The sequence below is a fragment of the Athene noctua genome, chromosome 11 (genome assembly GCF_965140245.1).
Source record: "Athene noctua chromosome 11, bAthNoc1.hap1.1, whole genome shotgun sequence".
NCBI lineage: Eukaryota > Metazoa > Chordata > Aves > Strigiformes > Strigidae > Athene > Athene noctua.
The window spans coordinates 9695385-9719753 of record NC_134047.1 but is presented as its reverse complement, the minus strand read 5'-3'; the positions used below and the strand labels follow the sequence as shown (position 1 = coordinate 9719753).

At 38.2% G+C, this 24369-nt stretch overlaps 1 protein-coding gene across 1 annotated transcript in view; it reads right to left on the bottom strand.

Moving 5' to 3' along the window:
• COL4A5 (collagen type IV alpha 5 chain) overlaps nt 1-24369 on the bottom strand; it is an 85897-nt gene that overhangs the window by 45700 nt on the left and 15828 nt on the right. Inside the window, exons 2-9 of the mRNA XM_074914790.1 lie at nt 15454-15513; nt 5091-5180; nt 3851-3895; nt 3055-3099; nt 2888-2950; nt 2061-2114; nt 1317-1343; nt 8-88 (exon numbers count right to left, since the gene is read on the bottom strand). Coding sequence (XP_074770891.1) covers nt 8-88; nt 1317-1343; nt 2061-2114; nt 2888-2950; nt 3055-3099; nt 3851-3895; nt 5091-5180; nt 15454-15513 — 465 coding nt within the window. The remainder of the gene's footprint in view (nt 1-7; nt 89-1316; nt 1344-2060; nt 2115-2887; nt 2951-3054; nt 3100-3850; nt 3896-5090; nt 5181-15453; nt 15514-24369) is intronic.

Here is a 24369-nt window from a genome sequence, read left to right as displayed (position 1 = left end):
TACTTACAGGTATCCCTGGAAGACCTGGAAATCCTGGGTCACCCTTCTGTCCTGGCAGTGAGGATGTAATTATTTCACCTGCTTCACCCTAGAAGAAAGAGATCTGACTTTAATTAACAGCACATTTTACAATTCTTTATCACCATTCTGACTCCAAAGGACACTGTCTTTTAAGACTCTGAGTTATGCTACACCCTAGCAGTACTCTAATATAAATACTAGATTCTCCAAGAATAGCTCTTTTTAGGAGAAATGAGGATTCTTTAAATGGCTAAACTACCAACTATTAAAAGCTCTCTTTTTTTAATGTACAAATATATCAGCATTGATTTAGATTCCAAAGGATCGGGGATTGAAATACAAATGCTTCACAAAAAAGACATTCTAGCTCCATGTGAAAGCAGTGGATAGGATGCAACAGAAAAAAGGCTTGTTCAGCTTTTTCCAATGTCCCACCCCATGATTTTAATGCTGAGTATGATGTTATACTAGCTATGCTTCATGTTCTATTTGAAACACAATTTCTTATCGATTTCAGGAAAGACCTTTGTTTTAAAATTATGTTCTGATCAGCTTGCCTTTTAAAAATGTTTAAACAATTGGGAAGAAAAGGAGCTGAGACAAACAATTCAGCTTAATAGTCACAATTTCCCAGCACTAGTGTTATCTGTCCTCTCAGGAGTTTATCGGAATACGTCTGCAGGTCAAGTTTCCTTTCAAAGAGATTTGAACGAAAACTGATGTCTTGACCCATGCTCAAACAGATCAAGGATACAACAAAAAAACCCTTAAAAAATAAAAGGGGTCCTTAAGGTCCAAAATCAGATTATGAGACTACTTAGATTGGGAGAAAAAGCCATTTGCATAGTAATCTATACAGTAAAAAGCATGCTTCCAAAAGGAACATAAGATGTTGTACTATTCTTGTCACTGGATATTTTAAGTTATTATTGTTTAGTAGTTCTAGTTCTTGAGCATGCACATGTAGACTAGTGGTGCATTTGGGTGTTTGTAGGCATTCTTCTAACTTGATTCCTCACAACACAAACACTGTCCCTCACACTCCCAAGGAAATGAGCTTCAGAAAACAGTCTGCTACTTTTGGAACTTCTGATCCAAACTAAGTAAAGCTACTGTAGAATTTCCAGTTAGTTGCACTGGAGTGACTGAGAAACACTAAGCTTTCTGCAGAATGTCACTCCAAATTCCAGTGGATGCACATGGTCATGCATAAAAGCAAGCAGGTTACTTATGCCAGATCACACTGCACACCCATACCTGGTTAGTACTTCAGTGTGCGAGTTCAGAATACTTACCTTCATACCTGGCAAACCAGGGGGTCCCTTTGTTTAAAAGAAACAAAAATTAAAAGAAAGATCAATAGAAATAAATCATTGGTATGTTATTTGCAAGCCACCAATCAGATCTACACCATGAGGCAAGCATTAAAGATAGCAATCTAAAAAAAAAAGATATGAAACCAGAGAAAATAAATTTATGATCTTCAGAATCAAACAGAAAAATTAGAGAAGTACTTTCACAGTGAATGTTGAGCATTAAAGGGACTACATTTCCATTTACTAGCAATTAGTGTCTTTTATCACCTCCTGTTATCCACCCTGTCCACTACATTTCCTTCTGTTTGTACTTTGCTTCTGACAGTCACTTTGCGCACATCCCTGTGTTTTATAATGAAAACACCCTATGCTGTCTCTTATCTGCCCATTAATCACCAGTAAGACTCTTTAGATGTAACAGATGACAGTAACAAGATCTTACTTCTCTGACACATAAGCATGTATTTGTACTTTTCTGCAAGTGGCAAAGCATCTCGGCATGTGAGAATTCAAAAGGCTTTTTATTAGCTTTACCACAGCATGCAGCAGAAAAGCTTACTTTTATTGGACATCTAAAATATTCTGATTAACCATAAAATGTAATATATTCTTATTTATTAAAAGAACAACTGCAAAAAGAGGCTGATACTTATCTAATCCTTCACAGACCTAAGTAGTCTTTCAGTGGATTACAAGTAGATGATCTGGAAATCTTTTACTTACAGGAGGCCCTTGTAAACCAGGAAAACCTGGACTTCCTGGAAATCCACGCTCTCCCTTAGGGATGAAGAAAACAATTAGCCAAAACTAAACCAAAATGTAACAAAAACAGATAAATAAAATTTGACTGAGAAGTGCAATTTCATTGTTAGCTTATGGCTCCAGAGTAGCAAATTGTATTGCAACAAGCTATAGGATAAACAGTTTGTTAAATTACACAACTGACTGAAACAGAACTTTCCACATTCAAATATTTCTACATACTTCCAAGCAAAGTATTATACTACAGAGATAGAAAACACACTTAAGTGCTACGGAAGATCAACTTCTCTTATAGAAAGATCATAATGTGAAGCTGCTAAGTAACATGTGAGAATGAAAGTGACTCCTTTCCAACAAGGATATTGGATTTTGAATGTGATATTATTAAAAATTAATAATTAAAAAGACCCACTGTTAGGTAATGAGTTTTCCTCTCTATCAAGAGTCCTCCAGAAAGATGAGATACAGTATATGATCGAATTATCAGACACTCCTCTTAGTTGTTAGCTATAAAATTAAGGATTGGAACATAGAATTTAACTAAATTGGCTGCAGAGTATAAATGTGTCTTGGTGCTGGCAATTTCTGGCAAAACTTGTGCTTTAATACCAGACCATGACCCCTTCTCTCAGATGCGTAAATCTGAATTATCTTGGAATTACCTGCACAACTCAGTAACAGCAAGTACTGCTCCACGTAATAAACTAAACCTGTTGGCTACAGCCAGGAGAACAAGAACTCTTTATCATATTATTGTTGCATTGTTAAGAATTTTAAAGGGATTCCACCTTTGTTCCATTGCATCCTGGGATACCCTGAGGTCCAGGTGGCCCATCTTGGCCTGGTAACCCCTTTAAAGTGGAAAAGAGGAAAGAAGTTAGCTTGTAGGATGCTCTTCTTGGCCTGAAAGACACAAGTGAACAGATTTGTATCTATAAAGCCCATTTCTACTCACAGGAAGTCCTGGTGTTCCTGGAAATCCTGGAAGCCCTGGCGGTCCCTAGAAGGAAATTAACCACATGTGTTTTAAACAGTATGGTATGAATGAATGTGCAAAAGGGCTTACTGAGATCTTACTAAATGTAACCTATTTGTGCATAGGTAAGTAATGAAAAACAGAAACATCTGAAACACCTGCAAAAAAAGAACGCTATGCTGGACAGCTATCAAGGTTCTTACCGTTCTGTCAGGGAAATATTCACCAAAACATAGAGAAGACAATGCAGAACAACTGAAATAATAGTATGCAGATACATAGAGAAAATAAATGAACACTCATGGTATGGAAAATGGATGTGTTCCAGTGAAGTCAGAGATGAATCAACTGTCACCAGCTGAGGGGTCTGACAAAAAGAAAAAGTGAAGGCACAAAGCCTAAAGGATTTCCAGACAAATCCACCTCTCCCATATTGACCCTACATATACTGTGTCTACTTCAGAATAAACTGAACAAAGTTACTGACACTTGTTTAGGTCCCGTACAGCAAAACAGATTAAATAAGTACTGGGGCTACTCTCCCTAATGAGTTTATGAAAATGATACAAGTAGTATGTAAGACTGTATTACTTAGGCCATCTTATATTACTTATAAAAAGTAATACAATATTTTCTACCTGGTAGATAAATTACTCTTCAGATTTAAGTTAATTTTTCCCCCTATAAGTCACCACTTCTATAATGATGCATTCAATGCCTGGCAGTCTTTATCCATAATTTCAATATATTACACTAAAATTGCACCAATACTTACTCTGATTCCTTTGGGTCCAATAGGCCCTGGAAGTCCATCATCACCCTAAAAAAAACCAAACCAACAAACAAAAAAAACCCCCACACAAATTTGCAGTCTGCTTTTCTATCAAATTAAACTGTAAGCATGATAAAATTTCTTCTACTTGTTTATATTAAGTGGACTGAAAGTTATATTAGTCATCATTTCCTGAGTAAAAGGGTTCAGAATTAGTTTAGTTTGGGCATTGGACTGTGAATTGAAAAAGTATTTGTTACAGCCGATAAACCATGACTTAGAGGAAATGTTTGTAAAAAAAAAAATCAAAGCTATTTAAGACTGCTTATAAGCAGATACCTGCTTTCATCAAATATCCTACAGTGACCTCTTGTGGGCAAAACAATATATACCAGATTAAATGTGAATGATGCTGAGCCATTATTATTTTGATATTATTATGATAATGCAGAACTTCGTATCAAAATATAATCAAAGTTTCTGGTCCAAGACCTCTCTGTTGTTTCACTTGTGATATCCAATTAGGCTTTTCTTTTAGTGCATACTTTCACTTTTTTCTTATCACCTATTTTTTCTTTGCTTTTTTTGGATGTCCTTCTGTTAGTTTATACTGTAAGCATTCGCAAAAGCAATGTCAGATCTTGGGTCATCTTCAGTATATTAAACATAAATGCATCCAGAGGAAGACTTTTCCACATGTTAATGCTATATTATACCATCTGAGCATAATGATGCAATTCAGTACCAAATAAAAATAAACTGAAACCCCTCAGTTGTCTGTGCATAGGTTCAGTGAGGTCTTCATTTGCATTGCCTCACCCAAAACCAGCCCAGGAATGCCACCAGGTGCAAACAACAATTTGCCTATGTGGTAGGACCCCTCCAGGCAGCTGACAGCCACTCTTACCAGTAAATTATGCAATGGAGTACATTACTGCAAGGACTAATAAAACTACAGCACCTTGCCAAACCTGTTCTTTGGCCTTAATCTGCAGCACCTAGTGAAAGGATACAAATGTGCATGTGGTGTTTGCAAACATGTGTGTAGGTGAGGAAGCTTAGAGCAATCTTTTTCCTCTGATTGACTATTCAAACCAACCAATCAAAAAACCTATGTCATATTCCAACATCTGAAGATTTTGACTATTAAACCAATGATATTTAGGAGTTCTGCAATGACTCAGGATCAGCACTACAAAGCAAGCTAATGCTACGTAGCATTTTCATGTGAATTGGGACTTACCTTTGAGCCTCGTGGACCAGGTGGTCCTTCTGGTCCTGGAAATCCAGGCAAACCTGGCTGTCCTTCCAAGCCTGGGAATCCCCTTTCACCCTACAAAAAGAATAGGTGGTGGTGGAGGTGTAACATCAGAAAAGCATAAGTTCTGATAGAAAAATTCAGAAAACACATTATCTCTCTGGTTTTCTGGAGAAAGTCATCATACAGAAAACCAAAGTAATGCTGTGAGTAAACATCTCACCTGCTTAGCTACAGAAATTCCTGAGCATACACATACATTGCATTTAATTGCACCACTTGAACAGGTTTCATAGAATGTTTATCCAGTATTTAAGTCACCTATTTACCAACATAATTCAATCATCTTTTTCTCCTGTGCTGCTTAAATACATAGAACTCTCTCCCCTTCCTATAAAAGCATAATTTGTGACTAAGTCTCTTCCAAAAACTCACCTCTGCTGCAGTACCCATAAAAACTCTCAGAAGAGTTTTTTATTTAGATTGTTGCTATAACTGTTGTTTATTATTTCACAGATGTAAGATTATAATTTGTAATATAAAAGCAACTAAGATCCTCGTCATGTGCTGTAGGCTAAACCTTGTACAAATACAGAATGTAAACAGGGTTCCAGCCTAAAATATTTACAATCTAAATCAAGTGAGACAGATACAGACTGCAAAGAAATAAGGTTTCTTTTTCCTTTTATCTGTCATCTCCTGCTAAAATCATAAGCTGTCAAGCAGCAACCATATTTTGCTAAACATTGTTGCAATGATTAGCTATGATAGCCCATCAGCAGCATAACAAATCCCATATACCATCATAGGCCAGCTTCTAACTTGTTAGTGTAAGTTAACAACGTGCAGTTTCAGAGTATACATAGCTGCAATTTCATAAAATATTTAATTTTATTCATTATATGCCATAGAATCACAAAAATTGGTAAATACTAAATTTGAATTGGTATGGAAAAGTTAGGAAATACCAGAATACACCTTTTTGTGGAGATATATATATTAGTCTATGCTTTTCAACTGATAAACAGGTATTTTCTATGTCTCTGTTACATCAGCCAGTATATATAACTGCTTACGAAACAGGCTGTAGTTCAGCATTATTACTTATTGCTCTACAGATAGGTTTGGTAGGTTTGGCTCCTACCTGCAAAAAATCTTCTGTTTATTTATCCCCACTGTTTTTAGACAACTACAGAAACTGCCAAAGAAGTGTTCCATCCTAACAAGCACCTTAATCAGTAGGTTAGAGTTGTGCAGGCTTTTGCACATTCTCTTTGAGCCAATTCATCCTGAATTTTTATTTTCTTGTATCGCTTCAGCAAGAATGGGACTAGTAGCTCCCCCATCTATTATCTGGCAGTCTACCAGCTATGGCACTCTGGGAACTTGGGAGGGCCTGCCTAGCTCTCCTCAGTCAGGCAAAAGAACCAAACCAGCGATCTCACACCATCAAGAAGACAGCAACAGAGAACCGAAGACTGAGGATTGCAAGCAGGCAGAAGCATTTAACTGTAGCCTTAAGGGCAATATTCAAAAGGCAATATTAAGGCTTTACTCATCTCCTCTTTATTTTTCATAAGCTGCTGTATATGCTGAGCATGACAAGCAGGTATTCAGTATGATAGCAGTGCTGAATCTCGTTCTTAAACCCCGATTTCCTCCCTGTACTGCTCAGGTAGGTGCTCTGTATTTCACTGTGGGGAGCAGGAACTTAGAAGTTGCACTGAAAACATTTAAAAGATGCTGAGATCTCACAAAAAAATTCAGTGAAAGTAACAGGGCTTCTCTTCTTTTCCTGTACTTGCTATACTGCTTCCTTGGAAAAACAAGAGGAAAACCTTTTGGATGAGAGATTAAAGGCTATATGCAAGCACAAGCTGCAACCTTACAGAGGAAACAACTAAGCTGTACTTTGTCCTACCTATACAGTGGAGACTCAGAAGGATTCCTTGGATAAGAACGGACAGCTCATTAACTAGTCTGCTAAAGCTGTTTTCCTATTAACATGTAAACATACTCCTCTGCAGGTCACATATTGCTCTCTTAGACAGGATAGACATCTTTTCTCCCCTGTGGAAATGCTGAAATTGCATAATAAATTGAGGCTAGCTTGACAGGGTCCAGACTGTCTTTCGGCACACAAAGTGCCATGCTGCGCTTTTGGACGGAGCTATACAGCTGGCACACTACCTCATCTGAACAGCAAGACTGTGGAGGAGTGTTACTATCTCAGGCCAGGATATGAAAGGGTTCATGTGTTCCTGAAGGAGACAGAATGAGGAATTTGGGACTGCTGGATAAGGAAAAGATCCAGACTTTAGAGCAAGCTCTGGCAAGAACTGTGTGCACGCTAAGGAAACTCAACTGTGTACAAGAGGCATGTCAGATGTGCCTGGTGCTAGCTTGGCTGCACAGTGCCTGCTAACTTCAACTTGGTCACACTTCCTCACATTTTTGTTAGAGAAAGTAACATCTGCAAATGGTTATTAAAACAGTCTTTTAAGCAGAGGGTTGGCCTTGCGTGCCATCTAAGGCTGAAGAACTGTTCTCTAAAATGCAACTACTTTGAGGTCTCCACTCTAAGCAGCCAGAGAACTGGGAAGTCAAGGCCTTTAAAGTGAAGCCAAAGAGTTATGCAAGAGGAATATGCGAGACAACATATGACACTAGTAAACTGCACTATTGAAACTATGAAATGAATATTTTCCAAGCCCCCTTTGAAAGTGAGCAGCAACAATGAGAGCCCTGCATGAGGAAACTTGCCAGGACAACTCCTATGGAGTTTACCAGCAATCTGCCCCCAATAATGAACAGATGATTTGAAGGACTATGCTTGAGGACAGCTGAGGGATTACACCAGACACCTCCCCAAGGGAACTGTATCGAGAGCTGCACTATCATCACTATTTTTAATCAAAAAAATTGGTTGGGGAAAGAAACGTGGGCAAGTTGGGTAAGGGGAGAAACCAAGCTGATTCTGCTCTCTGGAATACAGATGATGTGGTAATTTTTTGATTGTCTTCTACTTCAATCGTTTACAGGATTCTGTACATGTGAACAGTTTTCAGACATTGCTTCTGCCTTCAGACTTTTCCTATTGCACACCTTGCATACACCATATACCGTTTTAATGAAGATTCAGATGCTACATATTTATCAGGAAAAAATGTCTGCTGCCTTGAAAGAACACACTGAAACTGAATAGACAGTTAAAAAGTCTTCCCCAAAAAGTCAATGCCAAAAAAAGGGCATTATATCATTAGGAATATGATGAGATTGAAGTCCCTGCATATTGTGCAATGTTTTTTTTTACAGATGCAAAAACTCAGCCACTAGCCAGTTTCACTTACACAGAAAGAACTGAGGAAGTCTGGATCCTTTTTGTTTCAGACTAGAAGCTACTAAAGAGAAGCATAAATAGAAAAGGTTTAGGTCCACTCAGATCTCATCTTCCAGTCTTGAAAGTACAGGATTGTTTCCATAGCAGAATAAAGATGCATCAGGTATAAAGCATCATTTCCTTGGGGAATGGGCAAGGAATCAGGTTCTGATCTCAGTCATAAAGCCAGAGTAGCTGGCAAAGCAATTGCCCTCTATCTGCTACACAGATTGTTGCTTGGGGGAAGAGAAAGAAAGAAATAGTTGGGAAACACCCTAAAATTATGCTTTTAAGCTGCAGCAAGATATAGCAAATTAAATAGGGATACAGAAAAAATTGGCATAGTTCCACGTACTCTAATAATAGGTGACAAATATTTAAGAAATCAGGGATAGATGCAGCTTTAAAGCATGCATAAGTAATTAACATTTCTAAAATGTCTTCCTGAAACCTAAATAATTATAAATAGACATTATGGGAAGAGAAACAAGGATATTTATTTACATAGATGTGGTATACTCATGGAAAAAAAAAACCAAAACCAACACCTTTAAAAAAAAAGGAGAAAAAAAAATATTGAGGAAAGCTGTAGTTGGACACCCCATCTCAATACCTAAATATATGTAGGAGCCTGGCTGTACCATTTGGCAATAGAGGCACATGCTTGATTCTTGCCCTTACTATGAAAACAGTGAACATCGGAAAGAGTCTAAAGAGAGTTAACTATGGGTGGCTACTTAAAACTAGGCTTAAGTGCAAATGTCTGTAGTAACATTAAAAGATGTACAGCATGGAAGGAGCAATGTAACAACCAGTCATATTATTCTCTCCCTTTCTAAACAATAGAGTGAAAATAACAGCTAACTCAGATTCCAATACTAGTCAACATGAATTCTTCCTCAGCTTGAAGAACACTGCCTAACTTAACAGAATCATAACTGTGTTATCTAAACAAGACCTCATTCAAAACACACCAACCAGCCACAAACAGTAGTGTTAAAGATACAGTTTAAAGCAAGAAAGTAACCCCCTCTGACACAACTTGTATTCTTCGAAATAAATCAGATTTCTTCAGAATATAATCTGTGACTTTCGTGAAATGAAACAGTTGAGGTTTAATGGTCAGTGGTCACTTGCCAGGGTTGTAAACTCTGCAGAATACAGGGTTGTACTAGTGCAGTTCAGGCCAACATTTATGAAATACTAACACAAATCATGTAATTCTTCTTGACAAAGTGAAAATCTGAGAATTTTAAACTATTTCCTAGCAATTTATATCCAACAGTGAAAAGAAAAGCTGAGCTTGGGTCACATCCGTACTAAATTTTACCATGATAAAGGCAGAAGGAAATAGGGATCTTGAGGACATATAATTTTCTCCTGAAGACTCAGAGCTCCAAAAATATACATTCAAAGAATCCAAGGAGAAGATATTCTTACTTTGTAAGGGGTATGGATTTCTTGTATCTGCATACAAAGGCAAAAGTATCTGAAATGCCTTCGGAGCTCAGATATTACAAGCTGTTCTTGTCAGAATCCCAGGCACCAAGCTTGTACAAGATCATATATTAGGAACTTGCAACCCAGCTGAGTCTTTGGAGTTGCACCCCTTACATTGTGATCAACAAACCCAGTAAACTCAGCACCTTCTGAAGTTCTCCTTTAAAAGGCCATGGACTAACCATGTGTAATAACTAAAGATATTAATAACAGCTTCATAATCAATTTAACTTAACTTGAATGAGTAGATCCCAATAATCCTGTTCATCAAAACCAGCATAATATATTTGCAGTTATTTGGGGCAGGAACTACATCTCAGGTGCTGTGAAAAACACAGTCCCTCCCACCTTAAGCCACATTTTTATCACAGCTACACAAATAGTTGTGCTGCAACATAACTTGCATGAAAGAACTGATCAGGCTGAAAACTAACCTAGTTACCAAAGGAACTTGTTTTCAGTGAGATCAGTTCACCGACAGCTCTGAACATGGCCACACAAGCCCCTGAGGAGAAATTGGAATACCTAGCTAAGGGAAGGTATGAAGGCCTATTTCAGCAGCAGCATCTATTACCACTTTAAAGCAAAACCACAGTAGTCTTGGGGTACATGTCCTCTCAGAGGCCGAGATGCATGCAGCTAGCCCTTGGCTCTGAGTCTTCATCAGATGGAGCAGCTGAGATTCAGTACCATTCCTCTCCTCCTCCCCAGTGTCCATAGAGTTGATCTTCGGATCTTGTTTTCAGCTGAGGTAAAACCAGTCCAATAATCTACAAGTCTTCCTGGTTTGTATTAAAAAATGCTCTCTGTGCACTGTCTGTTGTGTTTATTTCTTTAGCTAGCTACCTTTTAAGCATTAAAGCAGGTTAATCTCAAAAGTGCCAAGCAGTATTTGTTTGAAATCCAATCACTCATTCCCTTAAGTTCCTTCCAGTTGCAAAGTGAGATCAATTCCTATAAGAACCTGTGTGTAGCAGCTTAAGCATTTACTTCAATTTTAATACTCTTATCAGATCCATTTCACTACGGAGCAGCTTACTGTGAGTAACAGCATGCTGGCTCCCAGCTGCAATCAATTTTTACTGATTTCTCCAGTAAATTCCTTTCATTTCTTCATTATACCATTTTAGACACATTTGAATTTTACATTTTAGTAAGGTGGGCCTGAGAAGAGGAAGCAAAATTTAGTGCATCAATTTTTGTCAGTTATTGTACTATGGGCTCCCCAAAAAAGTTTACTGTGCTTTGATTCTCCTACAGATAACATACTACTGATGCTATAAGGGCTTATGGTAGAGGCAGAGTTAAACAAGAACCACTGGCAGCATGGAAGCAGTTAAATAAGAACTGTGGCTCCCTACGGCAAGACAAGAAAATAGTTTTCGTATTTGTTACAGTTCAATTTGTATTACTTTACCTGATTTGATAAAATTTAGATATCCTGAAAGGAATGCTAGGATGCTTAGGATGCTACAGTTGAGTCTCAGAAGGAATGCATTAGGCTCTGCTAAGCTGCACAAAGCAGCACTTCTTAGTTGACTTAATGCAAGTGGACAGCAACTTGGATGCAGAAGCTGGTTTTGGGCCAGAAGTGAAACACAGTGGAACAGAAGCGTGGGGCTCAGCTGAGTGCGTTTGAGAAGGCTTTTCCTGTCTTCCCAGTACAGAACCAGGTCCTATATATGCCTGACTTCCAGTATTTCTATAAGTACACTGTCACACTGTCGCGGTTGAGACGGTTATGCGACAATTGACAATTAATTAAGAAGTAAAAGAAGTGGAATTGTTTATTGTTCTTTTACATCCTTTTTTATAACTACTGCATGCTTTAACATAATTGGCTAAGCCCATAGTAACGGTACACTCATAGTAACGGTATATGATTAGATAGCTTTCTTAAAGTTTTTACTTCTGAACATGATTCACGCAGTTCTTTATCTATGTTCAACAGTTTCATGTTTCTTGTTGTAGATGTTTACTATCCTTGCTTCTTATTTGTAGTATGCTCTCCCGCATGTAGACTTCTCACGGGTATGGGATGATCTGGCCGAGGTTAAATTCCTTCTGCTCTGCCAGGCGTTCAGCAGACCCGCTGCCTACCCCGATATCACACTCTCAGTGAGAGAAAGAGGGAGATTATTTAAGCAGCTCCTTGTGTAATGCTCTTCATACACCAATTAGGCAAGGAGCTATAGAGTTTGACTCCTGGTTCAGAGGTCACTGGAGAAGGAAGCAGAAACACCTAGTGTCAAGTGTCAAATATAAAGTAAAAGCCTGAAGCTTGTTGTAGGAGCAGTTCACACCCAGCTAGAATAAAGATGATATTTGCAAGAAAGCTGGGTTGAAGATAGTATCAGGTTTGGAAACTCACACTAGACATATAAGTGGTACACTGTGACAGATCAGTTTAATCATCTTAAAATAGCACTTGACATCTTGTAGTAGTACAAGACTCTAGAAAAAGTTTAAGGCTGTAAAAAAAACAAACTAAAGAATTTCTAAGAGAAAGCACTATGGATGTCAGCCACAGAGAACTTTGTGGTTCCCCAGAGCTGAACTGCTTAATCCATCAATGCATTAAACACTGAAGGCTTTGTAATTATAGGGCAACTAACATAATGGGGTGTGTGCACATATGATCAAACCAGTTCCACTAGCAACACATTATACTTAAAAAACACAGGCTTTGCGTTTTCTTGTTCCTTTACATAATGTACATGATGGTCTGCAAGCTTCAGAAGGGCTGTTTTAAAAAAAATACAAAAAATAAACATAAGCCTCTGGCATGCCTTGGGATTACACTGTGTTTACCTTGATTTAGGTGGAAAATGAATCACAGTTCCCAGATTTCAAAGTGAATCTTCCATTCTAAGGATGAAAACTTGCCTTATGTCTATCAGTTTCTAAATGGGAGTCTCAGACACACACCCCCTTCCCTAAGAGGACTCAGACACAGAAGAAAAAAAATTTTAAAAAAAGCAGTCTTACCACAGGTGAAGCTCTATTTTCCTTTCTGTGTTTTAGGGTTACTTTCATTAAGAGACTCTGATCAATTTGTAGCCCCCTAAGAATTTTCCAGGAAGATGCGAACCAAAGAAATATTTGGCCTGATGCTATGCTTGTTTTACTGGAGGCTGTTTTTCCTTCTCCACTTCCTTGTCAGAAAAGTATCAAGCTTCTCTCTCTCCTGCTCAGGACTTGCTATAACTCACTCCAGAAATGGCAGAGGTTGGAAAATAAACGTGTAGGAGTTCCTCCTGTGCAGTTCTCTTTAACAACTGGCTAGGACAGTCTGGAGGAGTAGAAACAAAACCCACAATACAAAATGACACTTGAGAGCTTGATCTTGAACAAAGCTCATATGCTCCAGTTGTTGACTGTATTTGGACAAGAAGCTCCCTCTGATTCCAAACAAACACCCTCAAGATATTCTTTACCAGAGAAAGGTGACTATCTCATTAAATGACACGTAAGGACTGGAACGAGTGGGTCATGGTCCCTGCACATATAACAGTAGTATAAAGAGAAAGCTGAATCACTGGGAGAAAGTAATTACTTGATTTTACTTAGAAAGCCAGAAGATGGACTTCTACTTTTTCCTTATCCACAGCAGGCAGACAATACCCATTTGATCACTGAATTCACAAAATAGCTGTGACTAGTCCAGAGAAAAAACAACTTAGAATTAGAGAAAGGTTCTCCAAAGTTGTACCTGCTATGATTGTATTTGGAACACAAACCTAATACTTAAGTGCCTTCAAACTAAACTTGAAATAGTCCTGTGACTAGTGTTAGGATACATCTGGAGGGTCACCTGCATGTGAAGATCCTGTAGGAATGCATCAACCAGGTTCACATTTTGGTTAACCAAATCAAATTCAGAAAGCTTACTATCAAGGGGATACTGTTCTTCGCTAGGTATGGGATTTGGGAATATACTTGATGAGCTAAAAGCAAGTAAATGCCAAGGAATGACCTCATCTGTCTGGAGATATCTGGATGGCAGGTGTGGCATCAAGAATTACTCTGAATTTTGGACATCTGCCTCGTTTAACCGCAGCCAATAGTAAAATTCTGCATCAGCATGTTATAGTGCCAATGCAGTGACTGATTATTTTGCATTGCTTTCATTCATTTGAGGTTACACTTGTTTATGCAATGTCAAAAACCACCTTTGAAATGTGTCAGAAATTAATCTAGAGCACTGAAGCCCTTCTAGAATCTTGCTATGATACAGTAAGTGGTTTGATAAGCCTGTCTTATCAAACTTTATTATCAATTCACATCTTTAAGACAATTCCACTGTATCTCAAAATAACTCTTTACAGGACAGAGTGGAAGCAATTCAGGCAGTCTCTCTCCCCCTTGCAGTGATCACACCACATTCATTCCCTGTGACACCACCAGTTACATGGGAAGTATTTAACCACAATTTACTTACAACTAGGCTCCCACACTTGAGACAAGGCTCAATTCAGGCAAGTACTGATCTGTGTATCTACACTGCATTGTAACTAAAAGAAATGCTGGGCACCTACTCTTTCCTCAAAGGAAAAAACCTGTAGAAAAATAAGAAATAATGGTGATAGAAACATGAAGTACTGCACAGATATCCTAAGCTCAGGCAGTGAGACTGGAAGACAAAGCCGCATGGAAGCAGGAAAGCTCTGAGATGTCAACATGCATCTCTTGGCTTTAGGACACTGTCTGGGCAGCCCAACACAGCCTGTTGCACTGAATGAACCACACAGGGTTGTTTTTGGGGTTGGGGATGGTTTTCATTCTGCTTGATCCAAGAATACATGTTTGGCCATTAACTAGCTGCTTGCTATGTATGTTGGGAAAGTTCTATCTGAATCACATCACTTCCACAGTCCAGCTGAGCGTCTAGACAGCAACAACAATCATCTTAGTATACAGCTGTGCAAGTTATGAGGTGAGAAACTGTGCAAGTTCAGAGCACATTAGTAGTGAGAGTCAACTAGCTAGGAGCACAAAGTCCACGAAAAGTGGGAAAGCAACCCACAGTCACTATGGTCTTAAAATTCATTACCAGAATAGCCATTATTCTACAATCCACACCTTAGTTTGTCCATACTAACTAGTTAGTGTGGACAGACCTTAGTAGTAAAGAGGAATCCTTTCTATTTTAATAGAATTTGTGTCTTTTCTGGTTTTTTTACTCCCACATAGCTGGAGAAATTTGTGCCATCATTCCCTGTTGTTGAGAAAATAATTATATGAAATTCTGTACACCATCAGATGGACTAGTCAGTCTGACTCAATACCTGAAGTCGTTACAACAGCTATGCATTTTGGTGCATGTTCACATTATGGTCAAAGAAAATAAGACATGAGCAAGAAACAAAATCTATCATCAATAAGCTTCAGTTATCTGAAGCTGGAATATGGCTCAGTCGTTTGTGTATTTGTCTGCCAATAAAAAAAAATAAAAGAAGAGATATTTACCTTTTCACCTTTTACTCCACTGCAATCACATTTGGATAAAGATGTACATCCATGGCAAGCCTTTAAAGAGATATAAAAAAATTAGATGTTTTTAATCAGCATAAGAATATATGAAGTCTTCAATACTATTACAAAAGTTAGATTAAAGCCTACAAAGTTTGTCATCTCGCCATTATATATGTGTTCAAAGCAGATACCGTTAACTGAAAGTTCAATCACGTATCCTTGTACTTAAGTACATTACAGTAACAAATTCCCTGGAAATTTTAGACTTTTAAATTTATGCTTAAACACTATTTACCCTAGGGCAAGGTACAATGCCACACTTATGGCCAAAGGGGCCAGAGCTTCAATAAAACAGGCTCTTCAGCCCATGTCTCCACACTGAGAGGAGTCCAGTTACGGTTCCCACCGGTAGATGTCAGGTTTCACTCAAGAGTTTAACCAAGGCTGAAGCTCGGGAGCATATTTGTGATAGGTATTGGAAAAATACTTACTACACGATTAATTCTTCACACCACAGCTCAGTTATTGAGGAAAGTTTTAAAAACCCACTATATTTCATCTAGCTGCAGCCACACTCCATTACAAAGCATGACAAGCCAGCTAGAACAGTCTCTAGCATTAGGGGAGTGATAGCCAGATATTAAGGGGTCAGAGAAGGGAGATACAGAATCCTGATGCACAAAGATGATGCAAGTTAGGTAACCTTTCCATACCACATTTGCTTTGTTTATATTCTTTCGCCCCCACCTCAACATGGGATACTCATTAGAGCTCTGTGTTGATTTTGGAGATGAGCAGATGTATTTACAGAAATAAATATACAGAATAAATGCCATTTTTTGGTAGAATGTCTCTACATGATACATACGTATCTATTTTCAAACCTCTTTACAGTTAAAAACCACGACCCACATTAGAAGATACACCACCTGAAATACTTCAGGGTTTAACTTGTTCTAAGAACAGGTGTGGCATTATATATACACTGTATATATATGTATATACATTTTCTGTATAAAAAATACAGAAAAGTTGAAAATTGGGGGTCCTCCTGCCCAATAATCTAGAGAGAACATTATGTACAAAGTTTCAGTCAAGCAGGAAACCAGTCGGTGTATCAGATCTAAAGTACACCCCCACACTTGAATTCTAGTCTTCATCACTGCAGAGCATTTAGAGACATGACCCATCACCTACCTGGCATTAGGAATGTCCTGGCTCTTAGCCTAAACACACTACCAAGCATCAGACTGAAAACACAGAAGCAGCTTAATTCACCTGGAGCTACACAAACCCCAGATCAGCTAAAGCATCCTGTAGCAAAAGGCAGAGCTTTAAGTACAGCAGTAGTGCTACGTGACAGGACTAGGACATCCCTCCAAATCTTCCATTTGGCTTTTGTAATCATTTCTGATTTGATGTATATGAACTCAAAACTCTTGGTTAACAGGGTTTATTGAGCCATTTCCTAAAGTGAAATTGAACCCTACTAGCCAGTTCAGGTTTTCAAAGATCAGACTCAACAAAGCCCTGAGTAACCTGGCCTGACCCCATAGCTGACCTTGTTTAGAGCAGGGTGTTTGGCTAGACACCCTTCTGATGTGCTCCCTCAGTCCATAGTGCCCTGTGATTTTGGTATCAGATCCTTTTCACTTTTAAAAGTGGATTTTAAAAAAGCAAGTTTCTTGTGAATCAGTTTTAGGATTAATCTTGTTAACAAAGCTTCATTTAAAAGGGATTAACCTTAGTTACATGCAATATTCCCTTTGCCTCACAGTACAAGTCTAACACAAAGAATTAGCAAGTTACCCAGCTCACTGTGCAGCAGTGCTGGTTTCTTATTACAAGGATAGCATAGAGAGTTACATGAAAATCTTTGCTGCATCCAAGGGGCAGGAGGAGAAAAAAAAGTAAATCAGTACTCATTAAAAACCACCAAAACCTGTGCAGTTGTAAAACACACATAGGCTAAAATAATACACATGGAAAGCATGATCAAGATCCTACATAGGCAGAAGGAAGATGTATTTTTGACAGTGAAACACAAGAGTCTCTGTCCTCTGCTACTGTTTGTCTACAGCAAAACTGCAGAAAACTACATTGTTAGTGCTAACACATCTTCAACATTGATCCTGTCAGCATCCAGACCACACAAACCAGATCCAATTAATAAAGAAAACTGAATCAATGGAATGATTTGATATGGAAGGAATCACTCAAACCAGGGCAGTTTAGGGCAGGTTGCACAGGTCTCTGTCTAGGTGCAAGCTGAATAACTACAGTGGTGGAGATCCCCCACACTCTCTAGGCCCTTGATCTGGTGTCTGACTGCCTTCATGGTGAACCTTTCCCCCCTACCCTGAAATCTCACGTGAATTCCCTATGTTGCAACTTGTATCTACTGCCTCTTATCCTATGCAGGATGAGAGGAGCCTGCCTCCACCCTCGCTATACCCTCCTAAGTAGGAAGACAACAGCCATAAGATTGACTCCCCTCCCCTGAAGCCTTTTTCTCTCAAGTCTCAAGGCCCAGCACTTGCCCATAACACCCAGCATCTCAACTCTGGGTGTCCCTAAATGAAGCAAAGAGAGAAGCGATCTTGAAGTCAGCTTGTTTAGAATCAGGGACTTACTTTTGCTGATTTTGAAAGAGCTGACAAAGAACCACCTTTTCTGCATATGCTGTCAATAAATAATGGTGGATATGATGCTGGATGATAAAGTATATCCTTCCCAATTTTGTGGCCTTTAAAAAAAACCAAAAAAAGCTTTTCAGATTAGTCTAAATCTTCCTGTATAAAGTTTTTGAAGAAAGTGCTTCTCTCCCTTATTCTATTTGTAGTTTATAGAAAAAAGGAAGTGCTTTGATTTAGTCAATATAGCTGTTTTTATTTAAACCTGTGACTGTCTTCCAAAGTAATTTATATTTTCAAGACTGGATTCCTTACACTTTGAGTAGCCTCTTAACATATATAATTAGCCTGCCTTGAAGAGTCAGGTGTACTCGCTGCATGCTTTTTGCCAGATAGGTTTTGGATATCCAGTTCAGAGGCATTATTTGCAGGAAGGGAACACGGTCTTTCCCAGACAGCCAGTGAAGGGAAGCTAAAAAGTCTGTAATCAAAAAACTCTTCAAATACCCACTGTAATCAAATGGTAGTAATTTTTGGCTTAAATCCTGGGAAGATCTATTCACCCACAAGCTTATCAAAAAGTATTCCCTCAGCAGAGTCACTTATCTTCCTGTACAAATGCTGTATCTGGCAGATTGTGTTTCTTATTTGCATCAGCTTGTACCCTCACCAGATTAAGGTGGGGGGTTTTTGATTTTTTTTTTTTAACTAAATAGCTTGAAGAGAAAAAACTCTGAGAATTCGTACCGTATCAAGACCAATTCATGACGCTTATGGGTCATACTGCAGTACAGAACAAAAACCACATAAAGTAAAACATGTTGGCACAGAAAAAAAAGCTTAATGATCTATTCTAAGTCAAAACTTTCTTGTTGAGACTTTTCAACAATCTCAAGGCCTTTTTTACTTGGGAAAGCTGGCACAAAAATTGTGCTGCAGGAGAATACATACTGCATAACAAGCTAGTACAAGTTTGAAAGCCACTCAGCAGCTTTCACAGCTAGAGATTTCTGATGTCACAGACTTAATTCTGTATTTCATATTAATGCAAAGAAACTCCAGGCTCCATATTATGCATAGCAGCATATGGAATTTCTCCTGCACATGAACAATAAGGTATCTACACCTCAGTTAAACAAAGAAAGCAGATACAATGACTAAAACATTTCAAGCATAGAAAAATCTACATTAAGAGCAGGATTTAAATGGTTACGATCAGTAGTTTGCCCTTAGTAACAGCATAACCTTCACTAGTTCTGAAAGTTAGGTGACTAACTGGGTTTTCAGACACAGAAAATTAAATGACTCCAAACCTCAGTGGAGCTCTGATTTACACTTGGTACATTTGTTACAGGTTGGAGAACTGAAAAAGTCATCTGCCTTGTGTTAGGTAGCCAGAAGCCTTCAGCAGTAGCTCAATTCCTAGCTCTGGCCAGCAGAACACATTATCTTATGTACAGGGAAGATGATAAAAAAATATTGGATGTAATAGTGAGTCGTGGCTTGATCTTAAGGAGCTGGTCAGTCTCCATGCCTATAAAAATCTTTCAGCTTTCAACTACACAAAAGGTGATAAGGAACTGAGGCAGCTTTTAAGAACAAGACAAAGTACTCAGATGTACTTCTTCCTTACTGTATTCCTGTTGCCTGCCCGCACTCCCCACCATGTACCTGTAAAGATGAACTCCCTAACATTGCCATTTACTTTACTGTGACTTTTGCATAGCAAGACACAATCAAGGGCTCTAATTAATCTATTCAAGTTTAGCTAATCCTTTCATTGGATTTTCCTGACAGCTTCTACCCCATTGAATCCATGTGTGGAGAGCAAGTTCTTTTCATTAGTATATAAAAGGAGGGATGGTATTGGTTTACTGTTCAAAGGATAATTCTTCCAGAACAAGCTCAGTCTTTTGTGTCTTACATGGACTGAGGAAAACTGCTTTATGCCACCAACAGAATGGGGTTTTTTTTGTTTGTTTTTCAGTTTGAAGAAAATAAGTACAATTTGAAATCAACGTCACTTCTTACTCTTGGCCACAGGTTTGATACAATCAGCTCAGTGAAATGAATAAGCTTAAGTTATCCTCAAAATTTGTTTTGGCTAGAAGCCTGCCTTACGTACTGGGCACATTTCCCTCATTTCTCATCAGGCCTAGAGATGTCAGCTGCAAGGCAATTCCATATAGTCCACTCCCTTCCCACCTCCCAGCTGCCATTTGTAACAGAATTGGATAAAATATTTCTGAAAAACACTAGGTAGATGAATGCTGTTCCTGGAGAGAAGAGCAACCTGGGGCTTCCTAAAACTGTTAAGGGAAAAGAGAATCTCTTCTAATGATTACTAAGAGCAAGTTAATAAAATTTATATATAGACGACTGCCTAATAGCTTTGGGTAGGTTAGCCTGACTTTACACCTTAGTCTGTCAGAATCCAATTAACACAGCACAATTTAAGCAATACATCAGCTGCCTAACTAAAAAATTTAGATGGAAAACTCAGTTGTGCTTCAGAAGTGATTTACCCTTACATACACACAGCTGCAGGGAAACTAAACAGTTAATTGTGTGGATGAAGGGTGTACAGAATAACTAAAACCCCAAACTAAAGTATGCATTATACTTAAATAACGTGTAAGTACTTGAACGTATAGGAGTTTAACAATATTTTAATACTCCTTCCATGGGAAAGATTACATGGATGGGGAGAGAAGCCAACCATTTACAGAGCTTGAAAATTACAAATGAGAAATTAATAATCAAGAGGAAGATGTGCAACTTTGCACAGAAGCACAGTAGGTGAATCAATAAGGTGTTTTTGCAAACTACCAGAAGAGTTCTGACGTGACCATTGCTCAGAAATGAATTTTCAATCCAGATATCAAACAGCTGGATAAGAAAAATAAATAAGAAACAGTCATTTACATTTACAGACTGAGTCCAACATCCAGACTTACTCCAACGTCCTCATTATGTATTATTTTATCAGGAATCCAGAATTTCCTGTTTGATAACCCCTCTCATTTCTAGAAGAGCATAGTGACATTATGGAGCCTACATAGCAATGCAGTTTGTACTGACAGACTACATGCTTTCATGACAGCTCAGTTCTGGGCACAGCAAGAGGTCAAGTAAGAATCAAAAACTGATTGTGTACAGCCACTGATTTTAAGTGCTTATGTGGCTTGTAATGTATTAAGACTCCTGTAGAGATCTGAGTGACCACCAAGCTTCAGAATGCAACATCTGTTGGGATTAACATGCACACACCAGCTTCATAAACAGATGTTGTCCTGAAGGGAACCAGACAGTTATTTGACACCACAACATTGTAAGCTACCTCATCAGGTGAGAAAAGTTACCTCCAGCGGTGAAAAGATGCACAGAAATCACTGAAATAAATTCTGCCTAGGAGAAGCTGGCCTGAATTTTAAAGCAAATTTAAAACTCTGCAACACACTCTGATCACAGGAGCATAACTGAACTGTGGAACAATACTCCACAGTTTGTGAAGGAGGAGCAGAGAACAAGCAGCAAAGGCTAGAAAAAAAAGTTAATATGCACACAGGTCACACTATGCAGTGATTGCTGTTTCTGTCCTGCATTTGTACGTTCCCATACTTTTTCTAACTTCACTAGGATTTATTTGAATACATATATAATCAAGCCCTTGGATGGTTTGGTTTTAATAAGACTTCCATTCACTAGAATAGTCAAAGGAAGAACCAGTCTTAAAACCCATTCAAAAGCCAATTCATCTTTGAGGGCGTCCATACAGCACAGTCCATCTCCTCTAACAGTTCTTGAACCTGAAACTTGCAATTCTATGCTGTACACTTTTTCACAGATACGAGTAACAGAAGTGCTTCTGCAAGGCTGATGTGCTTATGAGTCATTCTACTACTTGCAGCAGGCTTAACTGACAGCTACACAGGCAATGAATTACTGTTACTTGAAGGTATAATCTCAACTTCAGGATGGACACATCATAGACAAAATACTTCAATCTTTATTTTTTCCTTTCCATCCAAGTGTTATAAAAAGCTAATACAAAGAGCACTTGCTCCTAATAATAAGTTTCAGATTCATTTTCAAGTGCCTCAGGTCTCTCCCTTCAGTATTTACCAGCATCACATGACCAGCTATTCTTGTTAGCAAGGTAATCAGGTAATAAAATTAACACAGTACTACTTTCTTTGGAGAGAAAATAAGAGGAAAAAAAAGCTGAAGGAAACAGAGTTTGGCATTCTGATAATCGTATCAAACCACAAAGCCCAGTGCAAAAGAACTGCATGTACATCAAATGCCTCAAGTTCTTGCACATCACCCCCGCCAGGTTTTTATTGACAAAGAGGTAGGGTGAGAGGGGCTAGAAACAATGGAAATGTTAATTAGGCTAAAATCCATGGTTTTGAAGTCTTCTAGTCCAGAAAACAATGAAATAGGATTTCACAATTCACTAAGTCTGTCTCTAGACCACATATTGGGTAAAATAAACTCATTTCCTGGAATTCCTACAACATCTAGATTAGCTCAAATACATGCAACTTTACTGCTGAGAAGCAGTTTAACAGTGTTTTGTAGTTCATGAAACTGTGGAAACTGCAGATTCCAAAACTGAATCACAATGTCTCATTCTTTGCTCTTGGTCATTATTTAAGGCTGGTAGGAGAGCATTTTCACAGTAGATACTGCAACTGCTTATCAGACAACTGTGAAAGACCTATTTCTAGGATAAAGCTTATACACAGTGGACAAATCCTGCACCTCACATGCTTATTCTAGGTGCTACAAGAGTTGCCTAAATGCTACTAACATTACCCTCTGCATTCAAACATGACAGCTTACCAGAAAGGAACATAAGAATGTTTTAACATTAGAGAAAAAGAGAGCATAAATATGGGTAATTCTATAAAGACTCACTCTGCTGTTAGAAATTCGCTCTGATTAAAATCAGCAAATTCAACATACAAAAAAGCATCAGTTACAAGTGTCTTGGCCCTAGGAGAAAGACTACAGTACTCTTTCTGCTGTAACCATGCAAAAGTCTCAAATTCAATCGTTCATACCCTATTTATAACAGAAAAGAAATTCAGCGTTTTGATTCCAAGCAGGCAAAGATTATTTTGGTGGTGGCCTTGAAGAACATGCTCACATTTATTAGCTTGCCAACATCTGTGTAACAAAACACCTGCACAGTTATCTAGCTAAGGATTTACTGCTCATCCAGGTCAAAGATTTCACCATTTATCTTCAGCAAGTTGAGTTTCCTTTCACTTGCCTGGGCATGAATATAACCAAGAAACAAAAGGTTTTGTGAGGATTTGACAAGCAGAGTTAAAGCTGCTATTGTGAGTTATAATGATGATTTCACATCTATGCTCTTTAGGCTTACAAGAGTATGAGTCTGCAGATAACAGTTTATTAGTCAAGTAGCTGTGCAAAGTTAGCTATGGCAGCAAAGCCATCAGAGCTCCATAATCCCAATGGCCATTCTTTTCTCACTGAGTATTGTATTTACAAGCAGTAAGATTTCTAAAGTCGAGTCTGAATTAAAAGAATATTACATACCTTTTTACCTAATCGTTTCCTTCAATCTACCTAGCTAAAAATACTAAGAGAACAAATTTCATGGTCTAAAATGTGAGAGTGAAAAACCACATTTGCAGAAGTTCTTGACCAACTTTTTTTTTTTTTTAAGTAAGGGAACTTCTGACATGTAATTTAACCTGTTATACCTTGAGGCACTATCTGTCTTTGAAGTCTGAACAATACAAGATCTGTTCAGACTTGCAGAGGAAGCCCTTAACTGTAGTAGCCACATAGTTCTGGCCACTGTGAATGAGAACACAGCAGAAGCAGGTTAAAAACCAGATTGAGACACCTGATGGATAAACAATTCTTTTTCCTCCTAAGGGGCAGCACTAGGTTGTTTGCTATTTAAACATCCAAATAGCTTATAATAATAACATGAAACATAACTAAGAGACCCACTAAATCTAGTTACCACACCCCAAATGAATATTCTGATTATACAGAAAGTTTATGGAGCCATATATTTTCTCTTAGAATACAGTTACTATAATTTAGTCACAATTAAAAGGCCACTTTTTAAAAAGCAAAAATATAATCAAGAGAACTTTGGCATAACTGCTTTCAAAATATGCAAAACTTCAAGCAAGTATTTCTATGTTAAAAAAAACTGTTCCACAAGAAATAGAGATGTTTTCTAAAGAGGATTGATTTTTTCACCTGTACTCTGTACTAAAATGATGTA